Below are 26,287 nucleotides of genomic sequence, written 5' to 3'. Positions count from 1 at the left end.
GTAATATCCTCCTTGCGAACACGGATCTGGTGGTATCCCAATCTCAAGTCGAGCTTAGAGAAAACGGTGGAACCAGCAAGTTGATCATACAAATCATTTATCCGCGGGAGAGGATATTTGTTTTGAATAGTGGCCTGGTTGATAGGACGATAGTCTTGAACCAATCGATTTGTCCCATCCTTCTTCTTAACAAAGAGAGAAGGTGCTCCCCAAGCAGAGGAACTCGGACGGATGAAACCCAGACGGAGCGAGTTGTCAATTTCTTGCTTAAGTTCAAGGAGTTCATGTGGTGGCATCTTATAAGGGCGCTTGGCAATAGGAGTGGTACCGGGTACCAAGTCAATGACAAACTCGACAGCTCGAGCAGGGGGAATCCCCGGAAGTTCTTCTGGAAAGACATCTTGGAATTCTCGGACCACTGGTATGTTTTCAATCCCTTCAAGAGGCGACGCATTTAATGCATTCAAAGCATACAGCCGTGCCTCAGCATTACGGACGAGATGAGCATGGTAGCTTACTAGTTCATCTGAAGGGTGTAGGAGGTGGACGGTTTTGGTGGCACAAACGATCGATGCCATATGAGCTTTCAACCAGTCCATCCCCAATATGAGATCAATGTTGGATGACTTTAGTAGGATGGGGTTGGCAAGGAATTCTAATCCTTCAATTTCAACTGGAACATGGGGGCAAACCACAGAGGTTCGGCATTCGCCCCCAGGGGTGTTTACCACTATCGGGATGTTCATCTCTTCGCTCCTAATGTCATGCATGTATGCAAAATTTTCCGACATAAAGGAATGCGATGCTCCTGTATCAAACAATACAGAAGCAGGTACTGAGTTAACGAGAAGTGTACCCATCACGGTAGCAGGCTGGTCTTGAGCTTGAACCATATCAATGTTGTTGGCCTGACCACGAACATAAGCAGGCTTAGTGTTGAAGTTGCGGTTCTGGTTGTTGCCACGGCCAGTTGCGGGAAGTGCCAGCTGATTCGGATTCTGCCTGCAGTCTCTAGCACGGTGACCTGGACGGCCACACTTGAAGCACAGCCCGTCCTCAGGACGGGAAGGAGGAACTCGAGGTGGTGGAGCTGGAAGCCTTGGCTTCCTAGGTGGTGGAGGAGGCAGGCGAGGTGCAGCATAGGACGGCCTCGGAGTAGGAGCAGGTGCATGGTACATGTTGTTGGGAATCCAGATCTTCCGCTTCTGTGCAGATGAGCCCGAAGATGAGCCCATGTCACGGTTGCGCTTGCTGCTATCTTTGTATTCCTGCAGACCAGTCTCAACCTGAATAGCCTTGTTCACGAGGGTGGCGAAATCAACATAGTCCTGAACGAGGAGTGTCAGCTTGATATCAGGGTGGAGGCCTTCACGGAACTTCTCCTTCCTACGTGCATCAGTCGCAATGTCTTCTTCAGCATAGCGAGATAATTCCAGAAATTCCCGCTGATAAGCATCCACAGTCTTGTTGCCCTGGACCAAGTTGCGGAACTCACGCTTCTTCCGGTCCATGATTCCCTGGGGAATGTATCGAGCACGGAAAGCAGCCTTGAACTCTGCCCAAGTGATGATAGTTCCATCGGGCTGAGAGAGCCTGTGGCTGTCCCACCATTGAGCAGCGGGACCCTTCAGAAAGTAGGCGGCAAAGTTGACATAGCTCGCCAGGGGCACATTGGCAGACTCCAGCTCATAAGAAATGTCACGAAGCCAGTCATCAGCATCAAGAGGCTGAGTTGAGCTGCGGTAGATCGCAGGGTTGGGACGGCAGAAGTCTTGTAGTGTCACGCCTTGTGGTTGGTTCATGTTCGGCCTTTGGAACTGATCCATGAGCCCTTGCATAAACTGGCGGTTCAGCTCAAACTGTTGGATCATCCCCGCCATATACTCAGGAGGCGGGGGTGGTGCATCGTTGGCAGGGCCACGCGGGCGGCCAACTAGTCTAACCATCCTGTTAAATATTTAGCAGGGGTAGTTTAGCTTAAAGTAATTGAAAGGCATCGCACGCATTCATGACGTAATCAAGCATAATGAAAGGGAAATACGATAGATACTCCATAGTAGTTGAGTTCGACATACAGACCCATACATAAGTTCGATTACAGACTAACGATTAAAAACTCGAAATTTGGCGATAGCCCGGACGCATTTGACGATACCCTGGACTCACTAGGCGGCGCGCAGGCACGCGGTGGAAGAGTACCACAACGAGATGTAGCGATAAGGCTACATCAACGTCGGAGAGGACGATCGAATCCTGGTAGCTGGCGGTGATAGAAGGTAGGGACAGGACCCTGTGTCCCGTTGTGACTCTGGTGAGGGTACCGCATCCAGTCGAGCAGCTGAGGTCCAAGTGCAGGGGTTCTACCCCCAACATCAGTCCACTCGAGAGCTGATGGTAGCTCTGTCCTGCTCGGCTCGCGGATGCGCATAGGTGGAACCCTCGGACAGTGTGATGGCTGCAGCTCTGTTAACGCATCGTAAAGACGAGCGCGCGTAGCATACAACTCCACAGTCAGAGCTCGGAAAGCACGATCCATTGCCTCAATGTACTGCACCAGAACCCGCGCGTCGTAGCGACGCGTCACGTAGGGGGCGCAGACAGCGACGTAGGAACGGTCGCTGCGCTCCCGAACGTCAGAAGCGTAGGCAGTGAGATCAGACCCAGTCTCATCCTCAACAGGAGCATGCGGGATGTATCTGAAAGGGCTCTCCTCCAGGTGAGGGTACGCTCCACGGAGACGGGTGATGGCGATGTAGGCCGCATCATGGACGGCCATCTCGACCGACACTCCAATACCACAGAACACGTGGCGCTCGAGGGTCTCGCCGCCCCTCTGGTCGAAGATGCGAACCTCAGCCTGGTACTGGTACTGGTTGTACTCGCGGAAATCCTCGAACACAGTGTACTCGGGGTACCAGCGATATCCCAGCCTGGTCAGGAGATCGACCAAAATGGCCGGGAACCCAGTCGTCTCAGTGGCCTGTGTTAGGCGCACGTGCTGCCTTGCGGGACGCATCTGAAAATAAGATTGACGGATGTCAATGACAGTGTGTGTAATACATATTCAGGAGAAAAAGAGTAGATAGTCCAGCGCTCCGGATCGATGTGATTCGAGAACCTAATGTTAGAGTTAGTAAAATCTTTGACCCAAAAGAGAAGAGAAAGTAGAGCCCAGAGTATAGGAAAGGAGTAAAAGATACTAATACCACCCAATTGAGATGTGGGCCCGTAAGCCACAACATCAGTGTTAGTAAAGTTTTTCAAACACTAGACTCAACTTCGGCCAAGGAGTTGGAAAGGGGGCTACCTACACGCAGTTGGCTCTGATACCAACTTGTGACGCCCTCGATTTAATCGTACACTAATCATACACGCAAATGCGTACAATCAAACCCAAGGACTCACGGGAAGATACCACAACACAACTCTAGACACAAATAAAATAACATCAGCTTCATATTACAAGCCAGGGGCCTCGAGGGCTAGAATACGAAAGCTCGATGAACACACGAGTCAGCGGAAGCAACAAATATCTGAGCACAGACATAAAACATGGGGTGCCTTAGAGAAGGCTAGCACAAAAGATACAACGATCGAACGAGGCGAGGCCTCCTGCCTGGGAACCTCCTAACTACTCCTGATCATCAGCGGCCTCCACGTAGTAGTAGGCACCGTCGAGGTAGCAGTCGTCGGTGGCGGGGACCTCCATCTCCTGGGCTTCATCATCTGGTCGCAGCAAACGGATCAAGGGAACAAGGGGGGAGCAAAGCAGCGGTGAGTACTCATCCAAAGTACTCGCAAGTCTTACATCAGAACTACTCTAATAATGCATCAGTATCAAAGAAGGGGGTTATATGTGGACTGACTGCAGCAATGCGAGAATAGAGAGGGAAGGCCTAGTCCTATCGAAGACTAGCATCTTCAGGGTCTTGCAGCAATAGACGAGAGTAGAATAGGAGTAACACAATAATAGACATATTGTTGCAGCAATATTAAAGTGAGGTCACGCCTAAAGATCCTCCCTCGACTCCCTGCGAGGAAGCAATCCCGAGGCAAACTAATTCCAGTTAAGTAACAATTGTAGTTGTATAAGATCGGGGCACAACTCCAAGTCGTCCTGTAACCGTGGACACGGCTATCCGAATAGTTATTTTCATCCCTGCAGGGGTGCACCACATGTCCCGTCACGCTCGATAACACTCTGGCCGGACATACTTTTCTGGGTCCTGCCCGGCCTCGGAATATCGACACGTCGCAGCCCCACCTAAGACTAATCAGAGAGGCCAGCCCGCCGGGCTAAATCCTAAGCACAAAGGGTTCATGGGCCCAGTTCCCCTTCACGCTCCTGCACGTGGCGTGGGCGGCCGACGTCAGTCCTAGCATCCCTTAATCACAAGCGCGATGCATCTCAGGACCACTCGGGCGCGCGCCGCTACACTGCTGGCATCTGAAAAGCTTCGGCTGATACCGCGACGTCGAGTACCCATAATTCTTCCCGCGTAGCCGGTTAGTGCGAAAAGGTCTCCGACCAACCCAGATCAAATACCCAAATCCATTAGCATTTTAATTAGGCCAGCAACACAGTCTCGCGGGAATCCACCCGTCTTACAACTAATCACCGGAGATCCCAGTAACATGGTCGAGTAACTGTGTGGTTGTAACATCGGGGGAAATCCGAGGTATCACCCTCGTTGGATCCCGAACGATGTACCCGTCAAGGTGGGCTTAGAGGAATCACCCTCGGGGGTCCCACACTCGCGGGGTTGCACGACAGAGGCGTCATCGGGAATGGTGAAAGAGGAATCACCCTCGATAACCACGACCGACTAGCTATACTACAGAGATATCATCAGGAGTACTTAGCGAGGTGTCACACTCGGTACCCGATAGTATCTCTGTAGCGTCGTACAACAAGGGGGGGTGAATGTGCTGTGTCGGGTCTGGCTCGTCGATCAAAGATCGAGATTAGAAAACAAGCGGGGCAACTGAGCTACGGGGTCAGAGGGGGTGACTGCTCCACCTATACTAAGCAGGTTAAAGGTACAGGACTGAAAGTAGCAGTTCATCAAAAATAGGCTATGCATCAGATATAGGAGCTAACTACAACAGTAGCAAAATACTAATGCAAGCAATAGGAAGAAAGACATAGGCGATATAGGAATGATCAAGGGGGGGGGTTTGCTTGCCTGGCTGCTCTGCGGCAAAGGACTGATCGGCAGGGTCGTAGATGTACCCGGCAGCAGCGTCAGTCTCGGGGTCTACCGGTAAGAAGAGGGGGAAGAAACAATAAATAATAGCACCAATGCAACACAAAGCATGACATGGCAAGATGCAGGCTAGACATGAGCTAACGCAGCAACATCCGTCATAGACGGGTCGGAAGAATATCTGACGATATTTTCCGGGTCTCGGGCTACTACCGGTTATACTGGAAACGAAGGAAAAGTTCCATATTTGCTATGCTAGGGACGCGTGACAGACGAACGGGCCGTGTATCCGGGTTCGTCTCGCTTTGCTGATCAACTTTCATGTTGAAAATATTTTGATCTGACTTACGGATTATTTAATATTAATTTTCAAAGTTTTATTAATTATTTAGGAATTAAAAACAGATTTAAAAGATTTAATGAAATCCTATTATGACATCATCGCGATGTCATGCTGACATCACATTTGACTGGTCAACTGACCAGCGGGTCCCGAACGTCATAGGCACAAGTTTTATTTAACTAATGATGCATTCAAAAACTATAAATAGTCTAACTGTTAGTCCAAAATTAAAAACAGAAATTGTCTTGTTTAGAAAAACAAAAACAATAAAAAAAGAGAAAATCGACCTTTAGTCCTGGTTGGACCACCAACCGGGACTAAACGTCCCTTCGTGCGTGGAATTTGGGCCGCCAAAAATAGACCTTTAGTCTCGGTTGGTGGCTACAACCAGGACTAAAGGTGCGTGTGTGTGGGCCAAGCGCCCCACCTTTAGTCTCGTTTGGAGCCACCAACAGGGACTAAAGACCCTTTAGTCCCGCTTCGAGCTCCAATCGGGACTAATGGTCCCTAGCATATATAACCGTTGCCTTCTGCCCTTCCTAATCGACCATCATTTTCGCGACGAAACAAAATAGAGCTGCCATCGCCCTCTCCATCGCGACGCTGTCCGGCTCCCCATTTTTGCCGGTGACCCGCGCGCGGTCTCGACGTTGCTATCCGGCCGGTCTGCTCCCAAGTGCCGCCCAGCCCGCACCGATGCTGCCTCCACTGATCCACGGATGCCCGCTCCTTCAAGCGTCGCCGAGGCCCGAGCCCGCGTCGGTGCCACTCCTCCCCGCCTTCAACGTCCTCCTTCGTCTCCGGCGACCATCCCTACCAGTGAGCCTCTCCTCTCCTCCCGAAATTTAGCTTTGGGTAAGGGTGATTATTGATCTTGCTTTATTAGTCTTGGCTTCAAAGATTGATGTTTGATAATTGATTGATTGAGATGAGATGAGATTTGGAAAGATGGTTTTATTTTATTGAAATTGTTTTGCTATCTGTATATTGTTGGTAAAACCGATGGTAAGTGACAATGAGTGGACAATTGCATGAAATCAGTGGCCTCGTGTACAACAATACACTTTTTCACGAAATTTTGCATGTTTATTTCCTCATAGCCCCATCTTTTGCATATCTAATCATCAAGTTTCGTGTTAAAATCAAATACGTACATTAATGGCTCCTATACTTAATGACTCTTTCTCCACTTGACTTGTCATTTGTCATATTGAAGATCGAATGCATGATCGTTTTATTTTAGTTGCCATCACTCTAATTAAATCAATTTACTGATTTTCTGTGACAATTTGTCACATTTAGTTGATTCTTTAACAAAGATTGATGGAAACATGATGTAGTGTAGTCTTGGTGGTTCCAGTCTTGCTATTTTCTGCGAGCGTAGTTCCTTTATTCTCTTCCTCTAGCCCAATAGAACCATAAAAATAAAACTGGCAAGTCAAAAGAACACAATATAGTATTTTTTTCTTTCAATAGCCTCATTTTATTTGAATTTTATATATAACTAAGTAGTTGATCCCAACCAATATATTTATCCACCTATGGGACTATGGTACCTCAACACCAACCATGCATGGGAAAACGTCCACCTCAACATGTAACCCCTGCATGCAAAAAGCTTAAATGTTTTAATTATATTATGCAACTTACATTCAGGATTTTATAATTATATTATTTTCAACTTCAATTTTTGTATTATTAATCCAAATATGAGTGTTCATAAAATCAAATCTCACTGAAGTATTGAAATAGTTTCCTCAACAACGTGTGGGGTATCATATAATTTTATAAAATCAAATCTATACTTAATTACATTCAATCATGAAGATCATGGTGCTCAAAACGCACAAGTGTGGAAAAGTGGTAGCATTGTCCCTTCTCTCTTTTTCTCTCTCTTTTTTTATTTTGGTGGGCTCTTTGGCCTCTTTTTTTAATGGGATTCTTTGGTCTCTTTTATTTCCTCACATGGGACAATGCTCCAATAATGATGATCATCACACTTTCAACTCAAGACTTAGAGCAACTATGACTCTATATGGAATGCCTTCGGTAGTGTACCGTGGCAATGATCTAGCATGGCATAGACATCAATGGAAACATCATGCTAGCTATCTTACGATCGTGCAAAGGCAATGTAGACGTGGTGGCACATATCATGGTAGTAGTTGCATGGTAATATATCTCGGAATGACTTTGAAAAAGCCATAGTAGGTAGGTATGGCGGCTGTTTTGATGGAGGCTAGTGGTGGGTTTTGTGCACCGGCGAAAGTTACACGGCACTAAGAAGATTGTGATGGTGGAAGGTGAAAGTGCATCTAAACCATGGACTCAACTTTAGTCATGAAGAACTCATATACTTGTTGCAAAAAATTTATTAGTAATCGAAACAAAGCATTCGACGCATACTCCTAGGGGAAGGGTTGGTAGGTATAAACCATCGCGCGATCCCGACCGCCACGCAAAGGATGACAATCAATAGACTAATCATGCTAAGATTTCATCACATAGCGGTTCACCATACGTGCATGCTACGGGAATCACTAACTTCAACACAAGTATTTCTAGATCCACAACACCTTACTATCATGACTTCAATATTACCATAACCACAACTCAAAACTAATTGAGATGAATCAAACTTCTCTAACTATTCAATGCACATGAAGGTGGAAGTTTTCGTATCCCTTTGGATAACTACCCCTTTTGAGACTACTTTCAAAGCATATATCAACTACCAAGCCATGCACCGCTGTGCTCTAAAAGATATAAGTGAAGCACATAGAGCAAAAGTATCTAGCTCAAAAGATATAAGTGAAGCACATGTGAGCTGAATTGTCTACCAAAAGATATAAGTGAAGCTCGACAAAATCACGGTGAGTGTATGTCTCTCTCTCTAGGTGTGCAGCAAGGATGATTGTGACAAAACAAAAACTAAATAAAAGACTCCTACGATACAAGGCGCTCCAAGCAAAAACACATAACATGTGGTGAATAAAAATATAGCCCCAAGTAACGTTACCGATTTATTGAAGACGAGAGAGGGGATGCCTTCCCAAGGCATCCCCAAGCTTAGGCTTTTACGGTATCCTTGAATTTCTTGGGGTGCCTTGGGCATCCCCAAGCTTGAGCTCTTGCCACTCTTTATGTTTTTGTCCATAAGAACTTCACCCAAAACTTGAAAACTTCACAACACAAAACTTAAACAGAAACTCGTGATAACATTAGTACAAGAAAGCAAACCACCACTTCCTTAGGTACTGTATCAAACTTAAATTATACTTGTGTTGATGTTGGGTTACTGTAATTTCAATCTTCCATGGCTAATACCCCCCGATACTATCCATAGTTTCATCAAAATAAGCAACCAACACAACAAAAACAGAATTTGTTAATAGCAGACCAGTCTGTAGCAATCTGTATGTTTCGTATACCTCTGGTACTTCAAAAATTCTGACAACTTACGAGAGTCTGACGAATTTATGTAGAAATCATCAGCAAAAAGAATCAACTCAAAAGCTCTTACAGAAAAAAATGAATTTTTTTTGTGAGAAGAAAGTTTCTGTCTTTTCCAGCATGACCAAACGATCATCCTCAAGACTAATCATAACGGTTTTTCTTGGCACAAACGCAAAAAGAAACACAAAAAACAAAATCATAACAGAATTATGAAAGTGTGGAAAACACAAAACAGAAAGAAAAATGACAAATTCGTTGGGTTGCCTCCCAACAAGCGCTTTTGTTTAACGCCCTTAGCTAGGCATTCTATGATGCTCTCACAAAAGACAAGAGTTAAAGCACAACGAGAGCATCATAAAGCATGTGAAGATCACATCTAAGTCTAACATACTTCCTATGCATAAGCATTTTATAGGAAAATAATTTGGCAAGACAACCAATAGTTGCCCTATGGAAGGAACAAGAAAGAGACAAAAGAAATCTCAACATAACGAGAGGTGATTTGGTAACATGAAAGTTTCTACCAAAATATTTTCCTCTCTCATAGCGATTACATGTGGGATCATATTCAAATTCAACAATATAGCTATCCCATAGGATATTCTTCTCATGATCCACATGCATTCAAAGTTGACGCTCTTCAAAAATAGTGGGATTATCATCAAATAAAGTCATGACTTCTCCAATCCCACTTTCAGTATTTTTGCCAATATCATATTCATCATGAGGTTTGAACAAATTTTCAAGATCATAAGAAAGATCATCACCCCAATCATGATTATTGCAACAAGTAGTGGACAAAGAAAAACTAGCATCCCCAAGATTAGGGTTTTGCATAATTTTAGCATGATTATCACTAATAGAATTTATAGTAAAACCATTGCAATCATGCTTTTCATCCAAGGAGCCCTCGTGAATCACTTCATGAATTTCTTCCTCACAATTTTCAGATTCACACATCTTACGCAAAACTCCAAAGAAATAGTCAATTGCCCTCAACTCACTAGCAATTTGTTCCACACGAGTGGATCTCTTAAAGAGACTAGCAAGTGGATGAGGATCCATATCACTAGATTTTCAGCAAGCGAAGATGCAAGCATATTGAGGGCACATGGCACACAAGTGAAAAGAAAGCAAGCGAGAGAACAGGGCGAACGAAAAAAGCAAAAGAAAACAACGAAGGAGAAAGGAAAATGAAAACGACAAATGTGACGTGGGGAAGAGGAAAGCGAGAGGCAACTTGCAACAAAAGTAAATGCAAGAGAAGAGTTTGTGAGACCTACTTGGATAGATCTTGATTTATCCTCCCCAGCAACGGCGCCAAAAATACTTCTGATGTTTGTTGTGTATCCCTTGCAACGATGCCAGAAATAGTTGTGTTGACGGCATCAGGAATCCTTCACCTAGGGCTACACCTTAAGGGACTTCCTAGGAAAGTATGCAAAGGATTCCCCCTGTGGCCTTGGAGCCTTGCGTTGGTGTTCCCTCAAAGCGGAAAGGGTGATGTAGCACAACGACGGTAAGTATTTCCCTCAGTTTGAGAACCAAGGTATCAATCCGGCGGTAGAGTATCTCAAGATCCTGCACAAACACAAAAGTTTGCACCCAATGCTATGAAGGGGTTGTCAATCCCTTATAGATTGTTTGCCAAGTGAGAACTGAAAGCAACAAAGTAAAAGCGGAGATGTAAAAGATGGATGTCAATAGACCCGGGGGCCGTAGTGTTTACTAGTGGCTTCTCTCATGAAAGAAAGTAGACGGTGGATGAACAAATTACTATCGAGCAATTGATAGAACTTGCAGAGTCGTGACGATATCTATGCAATGATTATTTCTATAGGCATCACGTCCGAAACAAGTAGACCGATACTTTCTGCATCTACTACTATTACTCCACACGTCGACCGCTATCCAGCATGCATCTAGTGTATTAAGTCCATAAGAATAGAGTAACGCCTTAAGCAAGATGACATGATGTAGAGGGATAATCTCAAACCAATGATAAAAACCCCATCTTTTTACCCTTGATGGCAACTGCTTGATGTGTGCCTTGCTGCCCCTACTGTCACTGGGAAAGGTCACCACATGGCAGAACCCAAAACCAAGCACTTCTCCCATTGCAAGAATCATAGATCTAGTTGGCCAAACAAAACCCAAGACTCGGAGAGATTTACAAGGATATCAAATCAAGCATATAAGAAATCAGCAAAGTCTCAAATATATATCATAGATAATCTGATCACAAGCCCACAATTCATCGGATCTCGACAAACGCACCACCAAAGAAGATTACATTGGATAGATCTCCATGAAGATCATGGATAACTTTGTATTGAAGATCCAAGAGAGAGAAGAAGCCACCTAGCTACTAACTACGGACCCGTAGGCCTGAAGTGAACTACTCACGAGTCATTGGAGGGGTGATGATGGTGATGAAGAAGCCCGCCACCTCCAAAGTCCCCTCTGGCAGGGTGCCGGGAAGTGTCTCCAGATGAGATCTCGCGGAAACGGAAGCTTGCGGCGGCGGAAAAGTATTTTCGAGGCTCCCCTCATTTTTTGCGAAATATTTGGGGATTTATAGGCCAAAGATCTAGGTCAGGGGGGCCAGGGAGGCCACAAGCCTGCCCACCGCCGCCTCCCCCCTGGTGGCGGAGTGGGGGCTTGTGGGCTCCCTGGAGCCCACCTGGCTTGGCCCAAAAGCCCCCTGGACTTCTTCCGTTTGGGGAAAAATCATTTCGGGGTTTTTCTTCCGTTTGGACTCCGTTCCAAAATCAGATATGAAAAGAGTCAAAAACACGGAAAAAACAGGAACTGACACTTGGCACTGAATTAATAAGTTAGTCCCAAAAAGATATAAAAAGGTACATAAAACATACAAAGAAGGCAAGATAACAGCGTGAAACCATCAAAAATTATAGATACGTTTGAGATGTATCACTCCTCCTTGATTTTTTCCTGGACGAAACCCTTCATATAGCAGAAGAGGAGGGCGAGTGGGCCAGCAGGCTGCCCACAAGCCCCCTTGGCACGGCCAGGGGGGTGGCCGTGCCAAGAAGGCTTGTGGCCACCTGCTGGCGCGCCTCTGGCGCTTCTTTGGCCCAGTATTTTTTGTAAATCCGAAAAAAAAATCCTCGTTGATTTTTACGGTGTTTGTAGTTGTGTAGAATACGTAGCTCAACTTTGCTCCACTTTCAGGCCAGAATTCCAGCTGCCGGCATTCTCCCTCTTCATGTAAACCTTGCAAAATAAGAGATAAAAGGCATAAGAATTGTACCGTGAAGTGAAATAACAGCCCAAGAGGCGATAAATATCAACATGAAAACAGGATGCAAAATGGACGTATCATGGTGGCGCAGGGAGGAGGAGGGCTCGGTGGCGCAAGGAGGAGGAGGGTGCGACAGAGGTGGGGGTTTCGGGGGTGAGAGAGAGGGGTGTGAGGTGGGGCGCGACAACCTTTAGGGGAGAGAGGGGTGTGGGGGTGGGGGTCGATGGCCGTTAGGGCACATCCTCTTTGTCGTCTGCCCCCCGACGGCACGGAGGAACAAAGCAGACGGCAAAGTGAGAGGCCGTTAGGGGGAGAGAGGGGCTGCGGGGTGGGCCGCCCCGTGCTCTTTGCCGTCTGCCTAAATGCTATTTGCCGTTAGCTGTCAGACGACAAAGAGCTGGCTGATGGCAAATAGTATCTTTGCCATCAGTGTGCTCTTTGCCGTCTTGTTTCTGGTAGCTGATGGCAAAGAGGATCTTTGCCATCACCCAACAGATGGCAAAGTAGCAGCAAATGGCAAATTCTCTGATTCCAGTAGTGTTAGTTATCGAAGCAAAGTATTAGACGCATGCTCCTAGGGGAAGGGTCGGTAGGAGTTAACCATCGCATGATCCCGACCTCCACACAAAGGTTGACAATCATTAAGCAAATCATGCTCCAACTTCATCACATAACGGTTCACCATGCGTGCATGCTACGGGAATCACAAGCTTTAACACAAGTATTTTTTATAATTCACAATTACTTACTAGCATGACTCTCATATTACCATCTTCATATCTCAAAACTATATGCAAGGCATCAAACTTCTCACCATACTCAATGCACTTAATATGAAAGTTTTTATTATATCCCTCTTGGATGCCCATTATATTAGGACTAAATTAATAACCTAAACCTATTACCATGATGTTTAAAGAACTCTCAAAATAATATAAGTGAGGTACGAGAGTTTAATAATTTCTATAAAACACAACACCACCGTGCTCTAAAAGATATAAGTGAGGCACTAGAGCAACATTGCCTAGCTCAAATGATATAAGTGAAGCACAAAGAGTATTCTAATAAATTCACGATTTAGCGTGTCTCTCTCAAAAGATGTGTGCAGCAAGGATGATTGTGGAAAACTAAAAAGTAAAGACTAATATCATACAAGACGCTCCAAGAAAAACACATATCATGTGGTGAATAAAAATATAGCCTCAAATAAATTTACCAATGGATTGAAGAAGAAAGAGGGGATGCCTTCCAGGACAGCCCCAAGCTTAGGCTCTTTGGTATCCTTGAATATGTCTTGGGGTGCCTTGGTCATCCCCAAGCCTACTCTCTTGCCACTCCTTATTGCATAGTCCATCAAACATTTACCCAAAACTTGAAAACTTCATAACACAAAACTCAACAGAAAAATCATAGATCCGTTAGTATAAGAAAAATAAAGCACCACTTTAGGTACTGTTGTAAAATCATTATTTATTTATATTGATTTAATATTTAATTTATTCCAAATTCTCCATGGTTCATACCCCCCCGATACAACCCATAGCTTCATTGAAATAAGAAAACAACAAAAAGAAAACAGAATCTGTCAAAAACAGAACAGTCTGTAGAAATCTGTTTACTTTGAATATTTCTGTAACTCCAAAAATTCTGAAAAAATAGGAAACTCTGCGAAATTTGTAAAATAATTTTGTGTAAAATATTCAGATCAAAATCACGTTCCAGTGAATTTACAAAATTTCTTGACTGAGAGCCGAAGTTTCTATTTTTCGAGGAAAATCAACATGCAAACACCGTAGACCTTTCGAAAGGTCTTACTTGGCTCAAACACTAATTGAAACAAGAAATCATAATTATTACAAAGGTAATTACTGTGTGAGTCACTCAAAACCATAAACAAAAACAAAATCATAAAAATAAATTGGGTTGCCTCCCAACAAGCAATGTTGTTTAACGCCCCTAGCTAGGCATAATGCAATAGATGTAGGTATTGTAATAATAGTAAGGGAGATCATCAATGCTCTTCTCATACTCCCTTCTTTCAGCAGAAAATTTCCTTTGTCGCAAGCAAAAGTAATCAAAAGGGCTAAATTTAATAGGATAAGGATCATTAAGATCAAGTGCGGGAGGAATAGGTTCCTCCTTCGGCCCCCTATAGTGTATGATCACTTCATCAATGTAGGCTTTCCTTTAGCGGAAGGTTATAAGTCTATCTCTTAATATGAACTCTAATACATTATTTTTTATATAAAAATCAACATTGAGTTCAGAAATCTTATCAACCAATACCTCAATAGGAAGCCTTTTTCTCAAAAAAATTATAAGCAACATAATCCGGGGACTAGAATCTGATTATTACTTCTTGATTAAAAAGGATCTCCTCAATGGGTGGAAATCCACCACTAATTTTATAATGAGCAAAAATTTCACTAGCCTCTTTAGTGATGAATCTAAACTTGTGGGCTATAAATATAGTGGTGTCACGCTTAGCGGAAGCAAGCTGAATATTAGAGAACTCAAGAAAAACCCTTTGTATGCAAGGATGCATATGAACAAACTTTCTCTCAAGTTCAATTATTAGTAGTGTTATGGGTCCACAAGACTATTAGTTTTATTGAGGATAGACCCTTCTAAAGTAGGTAGCATACTAGTACAAGTAAAGAAATCTTAATTAACACCTTTTCCGATGATATTGCCACTATCTATGCGGCGTTTTTTTTTGTATGAATGATAGTAGGTTATCTATGGGAATCATTATTATCTTCAAGATTATTACTATCATTTTCAATGTAAAACTCCCGATAATGAGACATGGTGGCAACGAATAGATCTAGCACACAAGCAAGCGAACAAAAAGACGAACGGAAAAAGGGCGAATAAAAAGGCAAATCTTTTTGGTATTTTATGAAAATCGTTTTAGAAGTGGGGGAGAGGAACATGAGAGGGAAATGGCAAATAAAGTAAATGCAAGAGATAAGTTTGTGATGGGTACTTGATAGGCTTGATCATGCTATCTATCCTCCCCGGCAACGGCGCCAGAAATCCTTCTTCCTACCTCTTGAGCTTGCGTTGGTTTTCCCTTGAAGAGAAAAGGGTGATGCAGCAAAGTATATAAGTATTTCCCTCAGTTTGTTGAGAACCAAGGTATCAACCCTGTAGGAGGAAGAAACAAGGCCCCAATAGTAGTACCTACACAAAGAATCAAACACTTGCACCCAATGCTATAAAGGGGTTGTCAATCCCTGCAGAGTTATTTGCAAGGATGAGATCTGATAGAGATAGATAGAAAAGATTGCAGAAACAAAAGTAAATAAACTGCAACAAGATATTTTTGGTATTTTTTTAGTTTATAGGTCTGAAACAAAAATATGAAAAATAGACCCGGGGCCATAGTTTTCACTAGAGGCTTCTCTCATAAAAGAAAATAATATGGTGGGTGAACAATTTTCTAATATGGCAGTTGGTTGCAAACACGTCTCATGCATGACCCTGAAGTTGGAGATAACCTGTACTTGCTGGCCAAGTCACCATCTTCGACTATATTGACTTTCAAAGGGTACGAGATATATGTGAATACATTTTACACAATTGCCCAAGATAAAAAGAGCACCAACCAAAACAGTGGTGTTTGTTTTGATGCAACAAACACCAACAGTAGGCCAAAAGACACATATTATGGTTACATGGAGGAGATATGGGAACTTGACTACAGAAACAATTTGAAGTCCCTTTGTTTCAGTGCAAATGGATCAATCTGAAAGGAGGCGGGGTAAAGAAAGACCCGCGGTACGGAATGACAACGGTGGATCTCAACAATCTTGGGTACACTGATGGACCATTCGTCCTAGCCAATTATGTGGCACATGTTTTCTATGTGAAGGACATGTCTACCAAGTCGAGAAAAAGAAAAGATAAGGAAGCGAATACACCATATGATGAGACAAATGTCACACCCCAAAATGTTAATAATATTTTTCTGAAGTAAAATTTTGCCTAGAATAATTTTTTTGAGAAAATGAATTGCTTCATGGCTCTTTTCAAAGCCTCTTTCGATTTTTTTTTAATTTCAAGTGGCCTTTCAAATTTTCTTTTCATGCTTGAGCCCTTATTTGAGACCATATGAATTATTTATTTAATTAGAGGGGAATATTATTTTGGCTATGTTCATTTGATATTTGAATTTCTGGATTTTTGGATAATGTTTGAAACACTCCTTTCCCTTCCTAAAAAGATATTTTTCCTAGGTAGATATTTTTGATAAGTTATGTTGGAATCTGAATACTTGCATAAAACATTTCTTTTCTTTTGGTAAATCCTTGGGATATCTATTTCTAATCTTTTGACCAGATTTCTTGTAATCAAAATTGAATTGCATTTTATTTATAGGGTTGTTTTTCACTACAACCTTGTCATAAATTCTTCTAAAAATTCTACAAACATTAGTAGGTAACCAGTGATGTCTCTACGTCACATTTATGCAAAAAAAACTACCCAAGTGTTTTGAATATTTTAAGCACAATAACTGCTTTTCTAATCTGGTCCAGAATTGAGTTTGTACTACAACCCCTAGAAATATTCTTTCATATATTCCATAAATTTAGGGTTGTCAAGTATAGCATAAGATTCAATTTTGTGCAAAAATCAGACTATGTGCTATGTAAAATTTGAGCAGTACAACGATTTTTCTATTCTGGTCCAATTTGTTGCTTTACACTGCAACCCTATGTTTCCTTGCTGTGATTGCTTTGAAATTTTGCATGCTTGTTTACAACCCTACGAAAACCTTAACTCCAGGATTTGAGCCCCATTGGATGAAAATAGATGCATGTGATAAAAGCCCCAAGTTTCTGTCGAGTATTGTGTTTTTCAAAATGTTGCATTGGCTAGTTTTGACTTTTGCCAAACTAACCCTACCACCATTGCTAGCACTTAGTGACACCCTGATCTAGTAATTTTGGTGGCCAGAAGAGCTACCTAAGTGTCCCTGGCATTTCATCAAACACCTTGGAGCATGACCAGTATTGGCATGGGTTTAAGTGTGCATTGTGGAGTTTCCACTCCACTCAAACCAGCATGTCCAACAGTCTTGCCCTAGCCCCTAGCCTACCCCTTTGAGTTTGCACTAGCTTTGGAGCCCATTTTCGTGCCCTGGCCTTTCGTCGAACGGGTGTTGTGGATGCTCTGGGTTCAACCAGAGGGCACGTTTTGAACGCGCATGTCTGAGCCGCTGCGTCCCCGTGCCCTCGCCCTTTTGGCCTGAGGAAGAGCCAGGACCAACCCCTCCCCGACCGTTGGTCGTCGCCCTGTGCGTGAGCCGTGCAATGGCAGCGCGATGGCCGTGGCCTCTTCTCTGCTGCAGCAGAGAACGACACCGCCCAAGCTTCCTCCGAGCGCCAGCAAGCGGCGGTCCCTCCCCTACCTCGCTTCCCCCTGCTGCTGCCTACTGCCCTGCTGCCCCTCCTTCGCCCTACCGCTGCTCTTGTGCACCTGAGCCCCTCCCAGCGATTGCCATCATCGGTCTTATCCGAAGCTCCATCGGAACCAACTCTAGCTAGCTATTTCAGGAGCCCACGAGCACTCCGAGCTCCTCAGCAACCCCTCAATACCAGTACCTCCCCTCCCCATCGCCGAATTTAGTCCGAGCAGCCCCCGGTGCACCTCTCTCGCATCAACCCTGCCGTTGAACCCCCTGCTCGATTTTGGAAGCCCAAAGTCCCTCTCCTCCTCCCAGTACCCCTGCTGGCCTACCCAGACCCCAAGGAGCCCGTTCCCACCATCGAGGTGAGCCGAGATCCACCTGAGATCGAAGAAGCGAGGAGGCACAAGCTCCATCCACCATTCTTGAGGTACCGCTCGACCTCGAGCTCCGCAGCAGCCCCAAACGGCAAAAATGGATGCGACACTCCTTCCCGAGCATGTGCATAGCTTGAGCGTGGCGGGAGATGCCCTGTGCCGCCGGTGAGCCTGTCGAAGTGTCGCCGTCCCCTGTCCAGTGCGTGCGCGGGAGGTGGGGGAAGAACCCGACAGGCGGCCCCACCTGTCGGTGAGCCAGCCACAGTCCCGAGTGGTGCAAAAACCCCTGGTGCATTTTCTGTTTAGTAAAACATATTTCCTGGCAGCTGTCTCAGCGAAGGCGCTTCCCCTGTTAGAAAGCATATTGCTCCCGAAGCGTTTTCTTTTATTTTTGTTTTGAAAACAGATTTGAACAGTAGGTTTGACTGGCTATAACTTTTTATAGGAAACTCCAAATCATTTGATTCTTTTTCCTACTAGCTTAGAATTTCATCTAGTTTATTTAAAAAAAATCAAACAACTTTTGTATGCTGTTTTGATTATGTGTGTTAATTAAAATATTTTCAAACTAGGATTTTGAAGGGTGGGTACCTACTCCAAGATGATGGGGTACACATCACCCTCCTCAAACCTGTAAGGCAAGTATATTGAACCCGTATTTGCATGAGTTGTGTGATGATTGTGTTGGTGCTTATATCGCTTGAGTTGATGTTATGTTAATATAAGCATCACATGAAATAATGCTTTGCCTATTAATGCATGCTACTCACATTATAACAATGGTGAAATATGGTGATGGCATGTGCTAGTTATGAGAGGTCGTGGAATAACCTAGTCACGCGGAACGTGATAGGTTAGGCCTGGTCATGACACGAGCACGGTGATGCCGGTAAAACTTGGTTAACTCCAGTATCGACCTAGATAGAGTCTTGTCCGTGTCATACTTCTTATCGTGCTACCATTGTTCCCTGGATAATGGGTTCGGTAAAGTCAGTTGTAGACCTATTATCAGTCACACACCACGTAGAGGGGCCGGTATGAAGGTATCCATGGCCATGGACTAAATCCAGTCATCCGGTCAGGGGGCATGGGTGTTTCCGCTCTAGGACCAGAAGGGAATATCCCTTCCCTGTGTGCGGTATAATTTTTTGATCCCATGCTAGTCGAGGTCGGAGCCTCCCCGTCTTATGGTTTTTCCTTGGCAGCGTGGTCCGGGTGAAGCTGGGCTTCGCGGAGGAAAATCGGTGTGTGCTGATTCTCAGTGTCCACTTCTAAATGTCGTACCCTGGATTAGTCATGATGGCTATTGAAAACTGTGAACTATGGGTAAAGAGTACACTCTCTGTAGAGTCAAAACTATTCGAGTAGCCGTGTCCCCGGTCAAGGACGTTGTTTGACGAGTCAAGTGTCGGTCCTAGAGTCAGTCTTTGGAGTATAAACGGTGATAATAATAATGGTTGTGGTAAATCATATGATGATGTGGTGGATGATCATATTATGATTATTACTGTGGACTAACCCCTATGATTATGTTGCTGGATATCCCTCAGACGGTTCTACCTCCTGGATATTCAATGTTTATTAGTGTTTCATATAAGCCCTTTATGTGGTGTCGCTCAGACGCCCGAGTGTGGCACATATAATATTACTTATTCCGTATTACCATGCTTGCTTGTTTATAAATTATTGATGGTAACATTGCTTATCCTCCTGAAGGCATCCATGAATTAAACTTTAAAGGCAAGATATTATTGTTAGTGGAATTTGCATGCATCTCACCTCCTTAACGTGTGTTGGTTTCTTGATGTTTGCGAGTACATTCAAAGTACTCACTGGCTTGTCCCTGGCTATTGTCTTGGCCAGATTGCGTTTGGAGAGGAGCGCGATGCCGTTAACCTCGGAACCTAGGAGTTGAGGATAGCAGCCTTGTGAGATAAGAATTAATCCAGGCCAGCTGTTCCTGTGGGAATAGAGTCCCATGGGCACTGGAGATTCCTCGAGTCGCTTCCGCCGTCAACCTTAGACTTTTGTTCAACCTAGTAGACCTTCATGGTCTTGTAACCCAGATTTTGTATTTTTGCTTGGATATTTTGTATCAAGTAAGTGTCTACCAGCTAACAGCAATCCTGGGGCTGGTAAACGCAAAGACATGTTTTTTGGAAATTGTATCAAGTAAGTCGCTACACCAAAGCGCCGCACAGTTCTTTGAGGGAAAAGAAACATCGTGGGAGTGGAGGACAAGATAGACGTGTCACAAGATTATGAAAAGTTTCACGAAATTCCTCCCTTCAAAGTGAAGACCGACCGAAGCATCCTGTTAAATGATGAAGATTGTCCATGGTTACAGTGCAAAGGGACACACGCGAAGAAAAGTTTTGTACCCAACATCCCAATCTAGGATGTGTCCGGCTTTCACCATCATCACTTTCTTATTAGTGAGTATTCGGGCTTATGTGGAAACTCCCACTTCGGACAAACCGGAGGGAATTTTTGTGTAAGAGTTAGGGTATATATATGCATCATTCAAAGCCACGCCATCAATTTTCAACCCTTTCTCATCTCATTAGATATATTTTTCATGCATTTAACGATTTTTTCTGATCGAAATGACCCTAAAATTGAAAACCGCTACAAATGAACTCTGAAAAGGCTGAAACTTGACATGGTATCATCATTTCACCCACATAGCACGTGTTAAAAAGTTGGGAGGGTTACAGCAAAAATAGGATGCACTTCGTGTACAAAACGGACAATATCTTTCGAAGTATCAGGGTTTCGGACGAATATTCATCTCTTACAAAGGCATTTCATATTTTAAAACTTATTTCAACTCCAGACTTTTTCTGCGCTTAATATGCATCATTCAAAGCTACATCATCAATTTTTAACCATTTCTCACCTCTTTGCTATTGTTCATGCATTTAATGATTTTTTTAAAGCTAAATGACCCTGAAGTTAAAAAGCGCTACAAATTAACTCTCAAAATACTGAAACTTGGCATGGTATCATCATTTCACCCACATAGCAAGTGCTAAAAAGTTGGGAGGGTTACGACAAAAACTGGATGCTCGTCGTGTACAAAATTGACAATCTCTTTCGAAGTATCAGAGTTTCGGACGAATACTCATCTCTTACAAAGGCATTTCCTTTTTTTAATAACCTAAAAATTATCAAATTTAAAGTAATGATAGAACACACTAAATTAAACATAAAAAATGAATGACTAAAAAATCTATTTTTAATGTAAAGTTATTGACAAAATAGTAATTCACACAAATGTAAAAAAATCAAATTTAAACTATGTAAATTTGAAAACTACTAGCACTAAGAGAAATTTGGTAGTTTTTTGACATAAACCAAAATGATGCATTCAAAAACTATAAATAGTCTAACTGTTAGTCCAAAATTAAAAACAGAAATTGCCTTGTTTAAAAAAACAAAAACAATAAAAAAGAGAAAATCGACCTTTAGTCCTGGTTGGACCACCAACCGGCACTAAACGTCCCTTCCTGCGTGGAATTTGGGCCGCCAAAAATAGACCTTTAGTCTCGGTTGGTGGCTACAACCAGGACTAAAGGTGCGTGCGTGTGGGCCAAGCGCCCCACCTTTAGTCCCGTTTGGAGCCACCAACAGGGACTAAAGACCCTTTAGTCCCGCTTCGAGCTCCAATCAGGACTAATGGTCCCTAGCATATATAACCGTTGCCTTCTGCCCTTCCTAATCGACCATCATTTTCGCGACGAAACAAAATAGAGCTGCCATCGCCCTCTCCATCGCGACGCTGTCAGGCTCCCCATTTTCGCCGGTGACCCGCGCGCGGCCTCGACGTTGCTATCCGGCCGGTCTGCTCCCAAGCGCCGCCCAGCCCGCACTAATGCCGCCTCCACTGATCCACGGATGCCCGCCTTGATCCTTCAAGCGCCGCCGAGGCCCGAGCCCGCGTCGGTGCCACTCCTCCCCGCCTTCAACGTCCTCCTTCGTCTCCGGCGACCATCCCTACCAGTGAGCCTCTCCTCTCCTCCCGAAATTTAGCTTTGGGTAAGGGTGATTATTGATCTTGCTTTATTAGTCTTGGCTTCAAAGATTGATGTTTGATAATTGATTGATTGAGATGAGATGAGATTTGGAAAGATGGTTTTATTTTATTGAAATTGTTTTGCTATCTGTATATTGTTGGTAAAACCGATGGTAAGTGACAATGAGTGGACAATTGCATGAAATCACTGGCCTCGTGTACAACAATACACTTTTCACCAAATTTTGCATGTTTATTTCCTCATAGCCCCATCTTTTGCATATCTAATCATCAAGTTTCGTGTTAAAATCAAATACGTACATTAATGGCTCCTATACTTAATGACTCTTTCTCCACTTGACTTGTCATTTGTCATATTGAAGATCGAATGCATGATCGTTTTATTTTAGTTGCCATCACTCTAATTAAATCAATTTACTGATTTTCTGTGACAATTTGTCACATTTAGTTGATTCTTTAACAAAGATTGACGGAAACATGATGTAGTGTAGTCTTGGTGGTTCCAGTCTTGCTATTTTCTGCGAGCGTAGTTCCTTTATTCTCTTCCTCTAGCCCAATAGAACCATAAAAATAAAACTGGCAAGTCAAAAGAACACAATATAGTATTTTTTTTCTTTCAATAGCCTCATTTTATTTGAATTTTATATATAACTAAGTAGTTGATCCCAACCAATATATTTATCCACCTATGGGACTATGGTACCTCAACACCAACCATGCATGGGAAAACGTCCACCTCAACATGTAACCCCTGCATGCAAAAAGCTTAAATGTTGTAATTATATTATGCAACTTACATTCAGGATTTTATAACTATATTATTTTCAACTTCAATTTTTGTATTATTAATCCAAATATGAGTGTTCATAAAATCAAATCTCACTGAAGTATTGAAATAATTTCCTCAACAACGTGTGGGGTATCATATAATTTTATAAAATCAAATCTATACTTAATTACATTCAACATTGTTACATTGTTTCTGTTTAATTCTTCACTCATTTCAAGTTTATTAAATAGTTGTAGAATATGTTCTCAACGTCGACGATGCCCGGCCCGCATCCTCGTCGTTGACTCGATGGAGACAACCTCCTTGACAAGCGCCATGTTCGGGACTGGGCTCCGCCGGGCTGGCCCTGGAAGGTGCTACCTTCCGGGGCGCGCATCTTGGTGAGGAACCGGGTTCCCGTCGTCGACCCAGAGTTTCTTTGGTGGCGGTCGCACTACAAGAAAAACGCTCAATTATGACCAAAAATAATGTCGGTGGTTTAATTGGTCATTGATCCATGACCAAATTTCTGAAATTAGTCATGACAAGTCTAAGAGGGTCCAAAGCCCATAACGTTATGACCTTTTACGTCCATTAGGTCATGATCCTATTGCACAAAATGGTCATTAAGGTGTGTAGAATTATTTTTGATCATATTTCAATGGTACCATGATCAAATATAAGATCATAAACATATGTGTGGAGGTGACTCGACGATAACTCATCAATTTTTCCTATGTGTCATGTATAGAGAGCAAAAATTTATTTTATACGTATATGGATAAAGTAAATGATATTAGATAAATACCAATAAATTATAATTATTCATTTTAATATCCTAAATATTTTATAAAATACAATATAATTACCAAAATAAAATATATGAGCCCATGCTAATCTCATAATTTGTAGACCTTATTTAGATATATATTTTTGAAAGGTGGTATAGGGTACCTTAACTTGGTGTTTGAGACAATAAAAACATAAACATGAGATCATGCCTCATTTTAATAACTATTGTAAATGTTCTGGTAAGAAGTATGGAGATATAAAAAGATTTCAACACATTATGTTGAATTTTTTTTCAATGGCAACCCACATGCAATTTGTATAGAAGTAGAGAGGTGGGTGCCCTTTCGAGATACATATCTTCTTTTTTTATTTTTAAAGTCAAATATGTTTGCCTTATTAAATATATGTTCGTTCAGTGATACAAGGGTGACACGCCTTGCCGATTGGCCGCACAAGTGCTCTTTTGCAGCGCGTGTTCATAAGAAAATTCACCTAAACTTATAGTATGTGTGCCTGAAAATACAACGAAACCACGTCCCATCCACAAGTACAGTAATGTGGATATATGGTTGAACCACCTCTTTTTTGCAATCAAAAAATACAACTAGAGACAAAAAATACAACTGAAAATACAGACGTAACCCTAACCCTATCTCGAGAGTCCAGACCCATCCCCCTCGACTCCCCTCCCACCTCTCCCGTCGCCAGCCTTCCTTCCCCTCAGCAGACCCCCTGTGCTCCCGTCCGCCGCGACAGACCCGTGCGCTCCCTTCTCCACCTCTCTCGTCAACCTGGATCTGTCCTCCCATCGTCTCCACCAAAGCCAAGCAAAGCAGAGGAACAGGAATCCCGGTTGAAGGATGACACAGGCGGCGCGGCCGACGTGGGCGTCGGCCAAGGGCGAGAACGAGCAGGGGGCACCCGCATCTTCGGGCCCTCCGGGAAGTATTCCTCCCGTGACCTTGCTGCCCACACCTCCCTCAAGCCCAGGTAGGTAGATTCAAAATTCAATCGTCCGTCTGCCCCCACCCGCGCTCCGATTCCGGTTCCAGTTCCAGTTCCATGCCCTACCTCGTGCTTCGAATCAAATCCTGCGTCTGGTCTCGTTAGATATCTCGCCCCCGCGGCCACGCTATCGTTGCAATTGGGGGCGGGGGCGGGGGCGGGGAAAGGGTTATAGAGTTCGTCTGCCTTGGACACATACATGGGTTCCAGATCGGGGTGTCTGGCCTCGTCCATCTCTGCGCGGTAGAATTAATTGTTGGCCATCGCTAGCAGCCTCGTCGGTTGCCTGGATGGATTAGGTTAATCCCAACCCAATAAGCCCAGCTAGTACCTCCTTTTCCAAAAAAAGCTTGTACCTGTAGTTCATGCAACGACACAATTGCTTATCAACGAACATAGTGTTGTATGTATTAATGTGAGCGAGCCTTTTTCATGCAGTAAACTAGGATAGTCGAGCAAAACATAGTTGATTGCTATTTTCATCTACATAGAACAAACACCTATTCTGCCTGCTGCTCCATCAAGAGAGTGAAACTGTAAGCAGATGGCTTATCATGATTCAGATGTTCCTCATTGTGGTCGTGGTTTTTTTAGTTAACCATAATCTGTAACTAACACTATATGGCTAAACCATTGCATCAGGCTTCACATGATTAATTTATTTCTTGCCCCTGTCAACCAGGCACGATCCCCTGTGCCCCATGGAGAATGGCGACAAGGTGGCGGCAGTAGTCACCATGGAAGAAGTCGCAAGAAGATCTACCACGTCGTCTCCATTCCGGGATCTGTCGCCCGCGCCGCCGCCTCCCTGCCCTCTTTGCCGTTGCCGTCGTCCATTGCCGCAGACGCCTCCTCCTCACTGGCGAGATGGTACGACCTCCCCTTACCGCGCTCCAGGATGCCAAGTTTCAGCTTTCGCCGCCTCCTGCCACTCATGGCGACCGCCGCGTCGCCCCCTCACCCACCACGCCCGGGACCCCATGGCGGCCCGTGTCCTGGTCCCCATGGCTATCGGCCTTTTCCCCTCGCCCCCATGGCCGGCATCCCCATGGCGGCTGCTGTTGTGTAAGTGCTGTTATTTTTGTACAAGTGCACCAACTCGGAGTTAGATGCTTTGGTTTTTAGCACCTTTTCTTGCTACTGTGTAAAATGAAACAGCATATTTATCTGGTTTCAATGTTTAATTGCTTATATTTTTTAAGTTCAGGTTGAAAAGGGTGCTAAAGTAGACCTTCCATTTTGGCTTGCGCATGGAATGTTGTCTCTGGAACAAGCGGTGTCAATAAATGTACCTCATTGCTTCACCCAGAAGTAGGTTTCTTCGTTACAAAAATGTATTTGTGGAAATTCTTGAGAGGGACACCAATATATACTGGATGCAGTAGTATGTATTTATCGTTCTCATTACCTTCCTCTGTGCAATCTTAAATTCGTAAATTCTCACTAAAATGTTTCTATACGATCTTTGTTAGAAATAGATTGCCCACTCCACTGCTTTGCACAGCTTTGATGAGCCTTAGACATGTTATATTCTCAGTTACTACAATAACTAGGTAATTTTGTAGGCATACAACACTACAATGCATTATCCTTTCTACATGTATCCTGTTTTTGTACAAATTTA

General features: G+C 43.7%; 1 protein-coding gene across 1 annotated transcript; it reads left to right on the top strand.

Annotated features, from left to right (window-relative positions):
• The first annotated feature begins 24,223 nt into the window (after positions 1–24,223).
• On the top strand, positions 24,224–26,070 carry LOC123425517 (serine/arginine repetitive matrix protein 1-like). The gene is made up of 3 exons (XM_045109208.1): positions 24,224–24,648; positions 25,346–25,728; positions 25,871–26,070. Exons 1-3 carry the CDS (start codon positions 24,224–24,226, stop codon positions 25,873–25,875), a joined length of 813 nt encoding a protein of 270 aa, XP_044965143.1. The 3' UTR covers positions 25,876–26,070.
• The last annotated feature ends 217 nt before the right edge of the window (positions 26,071–26,287 follow it).

This window comes from Hordeum vulgare, chromosome 2H, assembly GCF_904849725.1.
Source record: "Hordeum vulgare subsp. vulgare chromosome 2H, MorexV3_pseudomolecules_assembly, whole genome shotgun sequence".
NCBI lineage: Eukaryota > Viridiplantae > Streptophyta > Magnoliopsida > Poales > Poaceae > Hordeum > Hordeum vulgare.
This window is presented reverse-complemented; position numbering and strand designations above follow the sequence as displayed.

Excerpts from the sequence above, each read along its gene's own strand:
- LOC123425517 (XM_045109208.1), top strand. The coding sequence starts at position 24,224 with ATGGTTGAACCACCTCTTTTTTGCAATCAAAAAATACAACTAGAGACA. Across the intron at positions 24,649-25,345 it reads CACACCTCCCTCAAGCCCAG|GCACGATCCCCTGTGCCCCA; the intron begins GTAGGTAGATTC and ends CCTGTCAACCAG.